Genomic DNA, 7,853 nt, shown 5'->3' with positions numbered 1-7,853 from the left:
GAGTATAAACTGTACTATAAGAGATAGGTTTTATGTCTTCACTCTTTGCTGATGAATGAATCTTGTATTCAGGTGCTATCCTTTTTTCCCATAGAATGAGCATATTATAATATGGCTATTTATGATATAAAATGAAATTAATCATTGAAGTTGGGAACATGGGATTTTTTTTAAATCTTACCAAGTTTTTTGTTTTCTTCAGGTGACCTGATGGAGGGTGAACTCTATTCTGCTCTTAAGGAAGAAGAGGCATCTGAGTCAGTTTCTAGTACCAATTTCAGTGGTGAAATGCACTTCTATGAGCTTGTGGAAGACACAAAAGATGGCATCTGGCTTGTTCAGGTAGAAAGAGCAATAATACTTGAGCACCGTATTTCTACTAACTAGTATCTACCACTGACTGACACTTCTGTTGTGTCATGCTTCCTAGGCAAAACTCAGTTCTCTTAGGGTTTTTCAAACCATAGTAATGAAAACCAGGGCAGGAGGTGCAGCTCATTTGGTAGCGCACTACTGTGTGTGATGCCCTGCCTGACACCACTTAGACCAGGCGTGGTGGTGCACACCTGAAAAGCCAGCCAGCACGCAGGAGGTGGAAGCAGGAGACCCAGAAGTTCAGGATCTTCCTCAGCTGCTTAGTGAAATCAAGGCCACATATTCAAGAATACATGAGACCCTATCTTTGAAAAAATTCAAGAGTGGAATAGGAAAGAGTGGAGAAAGGGAATTGTTTTGAGAACCAGCAAAAAGAAATATATAGAAACACGTGTGTTCCTTTTTAAAAAAAAAAAAAATTTAAATGGTTTATTTATTTATTTTTTCCAGACAGGGTTTCTCTCTGTAGCTTTGGAATCTGTCCTGGAACTAGCTCTTGTAGACCAGGCTGGCCTCAAATTCACAGAGATCCGCCTGCCTCTGCCTCCCGAGTGCTGGGATTAAAGGCGTGCGCCACCATGAATTCCGAAACCTTAATTGGAGGCCCAGTGTTGTCATTGACTTGCAATATGATTGGAAATAGTTAGATTTTCTCTGTGTCTGGCCTCAAGTACATAGGCATTTAAAGAGGATGGAATGACGCTGCCATCCAGTGCACCGAAAAGGTGAGCTTTGGTAATTGTGGAGATTTCTCTGGAAGCCGCTGGCCTTCTCTGTATAGTACATTCCTACTGCACTGACTTTTGCCTTCTCATAATCAGCAGAGGTGGAGCCTGAGAGGGTCCCTTCACTGTGCAGTCAATTCTAGTTCACTTTTGTCTTACTTCATTAACTTAAGAAATACGATGAAAGAGTTGAGAACATAGCTCAGTGGTAGAACATGTGCTTAGCATGCAGGAAGCCCTGGATGTGATGGCCAATATTGAAAGAAAAAAAATCATCCATCTCTTTAAAGCTTTAAGAAAGTGTTATTCTATTTCTTCCCCCAGTACTTATTCCTAACCGGTCAAGGAAGATTTATCGGTTTTGATAATTTTAGATCTTTTAACAAGATAGAATTGAATAGCCAGTCCCATCACTATGTATTTATGGCCTAAATGCTTATCACTCACATGGATTGGTTCTCTGCAAATGAATGGGGAAGAAGGCACTATACACTTATGGAACTCAGAAGAGTCATGACAGGGGCCTAGGAATTGCTTTGAAACCCAGGATCCGCCTGTAAATCAAGGGAATATCTGATTGACTAGTTAGCAATCTATTCTTCACTTTTAAGTTATCTTTTTTTTAAAAAAAGATTTATTTTTATTTCATATATATCGGTGTTTTGCCCCATTTATATCTGGGCACCATGTGCATGCCTGATGCTCACAGAGGCCAGAAGAGGGTGTCAGAGCCCCTGGAGTTAGTGTTACAGATGGTTGTTAGCTGCCATGTGGTGCTGGGAATCAACACAGGTAGAGCAGCCAATACTCTTACCCACAGACCCGTTCTTCCAGCCCCAATTATCTACTTTTTGATGTCTTACTGAAGATAAATATATATGGATTAAATTCCTTAGTATATGACAAAGTTAGCCCCTTTATTCAGTATAAATGGCTATGCAAGGCCCTGTTCTAGGACATGGAGATACAGCAGGAAGATACCGAGGGCTATCTATGCTCAGACAGCTCACATTCCAGCTGTGAGAATCAGACACCAAATAAATTAATATTTAATACAACACCAGTAAGTTGAAAGTTATAAAAAGGAAAAGAAGCAGCCTAAAGAAACAGAATAATGAGGAATTTTTTTTTTTTTACAAGGTGGCCATTATAGCTTCTAGTCTCTGCCTTGCCTTCTCCCAAAGTGTTTTAAAGGCATATTCACAGTAGAAAAGCACCTCCTAAGAACAATGGGATGTGTTTATATGGGTTCTTTATAAAGAAACAGGGCAATAGGACACAGTTCTCCAGTAGTCAAATCAAAGTTTGCACTAATTTCCAGGGTCTGACTTGTGTTCGTTGTGGCCAGTGACTGACGTCTGTCAGATGGCTCATCTGGTCTGTTAGGACAGCTGAGACCTGCCCTTGGCCCTGGGAGCTGACCTGCTAAGCTTATTGGCTGGGCACCTCCTGTAAGCTTCATAGTTATTTTTGGGTTTTGATTTCTTTAGTGTTTTAAACTATACTTAAAAAATTTAAAGTATCTTCTAGGAAGAGAAAGAAAATGTTCTCTTGGTCGGTTGTCGTTCTTCTACCAGGTCATATTAATCCAGTTTTTTCAAAGGACAGCTTTCAGGAATACGTTTTCTACAGCTTGAATTGCGGTTCTTTTCTGCTTCTGTCTTTGTTTTCTGTTGTTGTCTGTTTTGAGGCAGGTTCCCACTTTGTAGTCCAAGCATTAGCAGCCTTCCTGCCCCATCTTTCTGAGTGCTGGATTCTAGGTATCAGCCATCATGGTAGTCTCCATGTTAGGTATTGTAAAAGACGCTTGTGTTTGTGTGGTTTTTTTTTCCTTTTTTAATGAGGAGTATTCTCATAGACTGTACTGCGTTGACCCTGGCTACTTCTGTCTTCAGCTTGTTGAGCTCGATTCCATGTGCTTCCTCAATCCTCTTGCGTGTGTGGAGACTGGAACTGTATACCTTTTCCTGTTGCTGGCCAGGGTACCTGGTGGCAGCAGTGTAGGAAGGAAAGGTCTAGCTGGGCTCCCTGTGTGAGGATCTATCCATCATGGAGGGGAAGCATGGCAGCAGCAGTGTGGGAGGGAATGCCCACTGTGTGACCACAAAGGACTGCTTTGCAGAGTTGATTCTCCCTTCCTTTACATGGATCTGGCAATCAAACTCAGGTCACCAGGCTTGCCAGACAAATGCTTTTACCCACTAAGCCATTTGATCCCGTCTTCTCCCACTTTTTAAAATTACATCTATCTTTTGTGGAAGAAGCACTTACTGAGATCGAGGGCAATTTGTAGGAGTTGGTTCTCTCCTTCCACCAACCATCACAAGAACTAATTTTCATTTTTAAATGTAGCAAAATCTATGTAACAGCTTTACCAATAATATGTACTGTGTAATGCACACAGAATCAAGTCCTTTCTTTGTGGCACAGTTGCTACAAAGTTACAATTTCCTGCTTTGTCCCTAACCTAAATTCCTGTCTCTCATTAGCCATTTATTTCCCAATTTTGTGGATTCTTTGATTCTACAACTGGCTAGTCTTCTTGGCACCAAAATTAGAAGATGATTATTTTGTTTCAAAATGTTGCTGGTCAGAGACACAAATGGCAAAGGCTTTTGAATGGAAGAGTTATATAGTGAGTGGCTTTTATGGAGTTGTTCTCTAACATTTTTATTTCTTTGTTTTGACTTTTGTCATGATTCAAAAAGGGATATAGCTGCTTGTTCCCTATTGGATGTCCCACTTAATGAGCTTAAAGTCACTGAAGCTGCACAGCAGTGAAAAAATTCTTTATGACTTAAAGAACCGGAAAGCTTTGGGCATTATTTACTGAAGTATTATGTTAATGCATTTCCTGTTTGGCTGGAACCTGATTTTAAATTTGTTTATCTTTGCTCTTAGAAAAGAGTTTTGTTTAGGGCATTTCTAATTTATTCATCCTTTTATTGGGCTACTACAGAGCAAAATATAAGCATAAGCATAATACAAGCCAGCCACTTGTGTTTTATGTTGGTGAAAAAGTTTGTCTTTACTCATAATTTAAGCCAATGAGAATAGTACACTTGATTTTAGCCAGAAATTAGAGAAATGGTAACAGGGTGAATACTTAAAAATTAGTTAATTAAAATGCTATTCAGTTTTAGCTTTTGTCCATCACTGACCCTTCTTTAAAGTTAATGTATGCAAAACTTTCAGTTGACTAACATAACTATATAGGATTTTAGCAAAGTAATTTCTAATTGTATAGCTGTAGTGACAGAGTTATATAAAATGATTTCATTAAAAGCTTAGATGACTTACATTTTTGTACTGCTCTCTCAGTTGGGGATCCTTAAACACTTCCAAAGCAGATGCTAGAACAGATTGCTGAGTAAATAAGGCCCCAGGGTTGAACATTGTCATGTAGCTCGTCAGCTGTGTTCAACTCAACTCACTCACTCCTGCTTTCCCTGCCAGAGCCTAGATGTGTCCGGGAACAGCCCTCTCTCACCCCTAACACAAGAATGCTTGTCATGAGTCTACACGGTACTTCCACAGTGAGCAACTGGGTCTTCTCTCAAAGCTGCCCGGAGACTTAGAGCCGTGCTACATAGACAGAAGCAAGCTCTCAGCTCCTTAGAGTGATGCTGTTGCTAACACAGGCTTAAAGTGCCTCAGTTATTTTATAGCTTTAGTCAAGAAATGGGAAAATGTTCGGGAAAGAGAGTTATTTTAAAAGGGAGAGAAAAGGAGGAGCAGAGAAAAAGGGGAATGCAAAATCCAGAGAGTAAGAGAGAACACAAAGAACAAGAGAGTATACTCTAGACTCAGAGAGACCTACCCGTCTGTCTCCTGAGAAATCTGAAAATTACATTCCGGGGCCAAGAGAACTACTATTCACTCTTGAGAAGTGTAAGGAAAGAAAGTAACACTTGCCTTTGGCTGGGTATGCAACTGAGTGGTGGAACATTTGCCTGGTATGTCCTTAGTGTCCTATGTTCCACCTCCTGAACCCCACCCCCCCACACACACACACAAAAGGAATCAGGAATTCCTGACTGCCCTGACTCACCAGGTAAACCTTTGCATATAGCTTTGGAGCAGAGAAAGTAAATATTAAATATCATCTTAGGTGATGTGATTAACCTGAACCTCCTTAAATGCCATGTCCTCAGTCATCTAAGAATGGGTGAGCTCATCTCCCCTCAGTAAGACCATCTATTCTCATTAAAACACTATCAAACCATTTGCTTAATTCTCTAACCTGTATGCGTATGGAGTATCAGATGTATGTTATATAATGTTACATTTACATGTACATTTCCATAGGGTTAGAACAGCAGTGTCCATGACATTGTGGAGGTACTGGAGTGATCTGGTAGCACAGAAAGGCGACTTCCATTTTCACTTCATGTGCCCCCAGCCTGTGATGCCCCTGACACTTTAGACTTCCCAGGAGAAAGGCCACATTTTAGGTAGCTGTACCACCCCTTGCCTCTCCCAGGGAGTTGACTGCTGGTACTCAGTTCAAACATATGCCTGGAGTTTCACTTCCTGGAGGATTTTTGATTATGGAATTGGTTCTTCCTGCCAGAAAGATTAGAGGTCCCAGAGTATTGTGTTGTAATATTAAATTGAGTAGTGTTAGTAAAGATGGCATTTATGAAAACAGCTTAGGCCTATATATATGCTGTACTTAAATTTAGATGTCTCATAAAAACTTTAGATTTGAGCTGGAGAGATGGCTCAGAGGTTAAGAGCATTGCCTGCTCTTCCAAAGGTCCTGAGTTCAATTCCCAGCAACCACATGGTGGCTCACAACCATCTGTAATGAGATCTGGTGCCCTCTTCTGGCCCGCAGACATACAGAATATTGTATACATAATAAATAAATGTATAAAAAAAAACTTTAGATTTTTTTGGTTTTCCAATTAATTGTATTTTCTTTTATATTTAAAATTTTTTATTGCTATCTTCAGTGAGACTCTGCCTTCATTAAGTCAGGAAGATCAAAGGATAAAGAAAAGAGATACTAACTACTAAACTGACATAAATAGAGAAGCTATTAACATTTTGAAAGTCAATTTAGATTTTTTTCCTTTCTTTAAAAAATAGTCTCTTTCTCTGAGACCTAATTGTGTTTGAGGAGTATTTACACAGTTGTTGTGGAAGTTTATGATTGTCGAGTTCATTATGACCGTTCCTTTTCCTAGAGCCTTTCAAAGTTGCTGAGGGAAAAGTCCTAAGAGTAGCACTGATCTAGTCAAAGCATAGTTAAATAGAAACCATGTTTGATTCTTGGCTATAAAAGTAAACTTGGGAAAATGTGAAGTTTGAACTGGTTAAGTCCACATATGATAATTTTATAAGCTTTATTTGTTTTTTTTAAAACATTATTTTCAAGGAAAAATTGATTTCAGGGCCATTTTCTATCTGTGTAACATAATCCTAGAGACTAGGTCACGTGGTAGAGAATATGGCTAGATTTTTCAAAAGTTTTTGACTCCTATTACTCCTAGAGCTTGGGGTTTAACACCTTGCACTTGTGTATTTTTCTAGTTGGACAGTTTTAGCTCTGTAAGTAAGAGCCAGTAAGGTGGCTCAGCAGGTAAAGGTGCTTGCTGCACAAGCCTGCTGACCTGAGTCCCGTCCTCAGGACCAACACAGTAGGAGAGAACTGACTGCCGAGAGCTGTGCTCTGTTCTCCACACGGGTGCTGTAGCACTCACGCTATATACACTGATAACAGTAAATTAAAATTTAAAGGGAAGTGTAGTAACAATGAAGTAATTCAGTTAAACCAGAACTAGAAAGAGGATTTTTGCTGTAGATATGAATGATTGGGTTTAGCTAATTAACTTTCACTTTTTTCCCCTTTCTTTCTCTTTTGGGAAATAGGTCATAGCAAATGACAGAAGTCCTTTGGTGGGTAAAATCCACTGGGAGAAAATGGTAAAAAAGGTGTCAAGATTTGGAATACGAACAGGCACTTTTAACTGTTCTAGTGATCCCAGGTAAGTGGATTGGAATCTTTCTTGCTTAATAAAGACAATACTACCAGAAACCCACCTGAACAGAAAACTAATTTTATGTTTAGTGTACAGCTAGTTACTAAGATGTCTGTAGTTTTGCATAAGCTGCTGTTTGTTGACTTTCTGAGCGATCCCTTAAAATGGTCTGTAGACCTTTTGTTTCAGTATCCTCTTGCAGATAGACTGTGTGGGTGACATCACTGTTCTCATCTGCAGTTCAGACTGACTTTGAACTCACTGTAGCCCTTCCTCAGTCAAGGGCTGGAATTGCAGGCATCCACTACCACTTTCGTACTTCTGACCTCGAGTTTGCATTTCCTTGGTCACTTTCCTTCTCTTCTACAACTGTCCCTAGGCATGCCCTTCTCCTAATGTCAAAGTCAGACTTAGCATTCTATTTAATCAAACATATACTTTCTAACTTTTCTATCCTTCACTATTTTTTTTTCTTCACATTTTCTTAGATGAGGCGGTTTGGTTTGTCATCATCTTCAATATTCAGTGTATTATTACATTCATTTTTGTCCTGTTATTCCATTTTTTAAATTTAAAAAATTTAATTATATATGTCTGTATAGAGGAACATAATGGGTGTAGAGGAACGTGTGTGTGTGTGTGTGTCTGTGTGTGTGTGTCTGTGTGTGTGTGTGTCTGTGTGTGTGTGTCTGTGTCTGTGTGTCTGTGTGTGTGTCTGTGTCTGTGTGTGTGTCTGTGTGTGTGTCTGTGTGTGTGTCTGTGTGTG

The 7,853-nt window shown here is 39.6% G+C and overlaps 1 protein-coding gene across 1 annotated transcript in view; it reads left to right on the top strand.

The window, feature by feature from the left end:
- The first annotated feature begins 204 nt into the window (after positions 1 to 204).
- Rnf103 (ring finger protein 103) overlaps positions 205 to 7,853 on the top strand; it is a 12,685-nt gene continuing 5,036 nt past the window's right edge. Inside the window, exons 1-2 of the mRNA XM_013352857.2 lie at positions 205 to 342; positions 6,978 to 7,093. Coding sequence (XP_013208311.1) covers positions 211 to 342; positions 6,978 to 7,093 — 248 coding nt within the window. The 5' untranslated portion in view covers positions 205 to 210. The remainder of the gene's footprint in view (positions 343 to 6,977; positions 7,094 to 7,853) is intronic.

Source organism: Microtus ochrogaster, assembly GCF_000317375.1.
Source record: "Microtus ochrogaster isolate Prairie Vole_2 chromosome 14 unlocalized genomic scaffold, MicOch1.0 chr14_random_3, whole genome shotgun sequence".
Classification (NCBI taxonomy): Eukaryota; Metazoa; Chordata; class Mammalia; order Rodentia; family Cricetidae; genus Microtus; species Microtus ochrogaster.
This window is presented reverse-complemented; position numbering and strand designations above follow the sequence as displayed.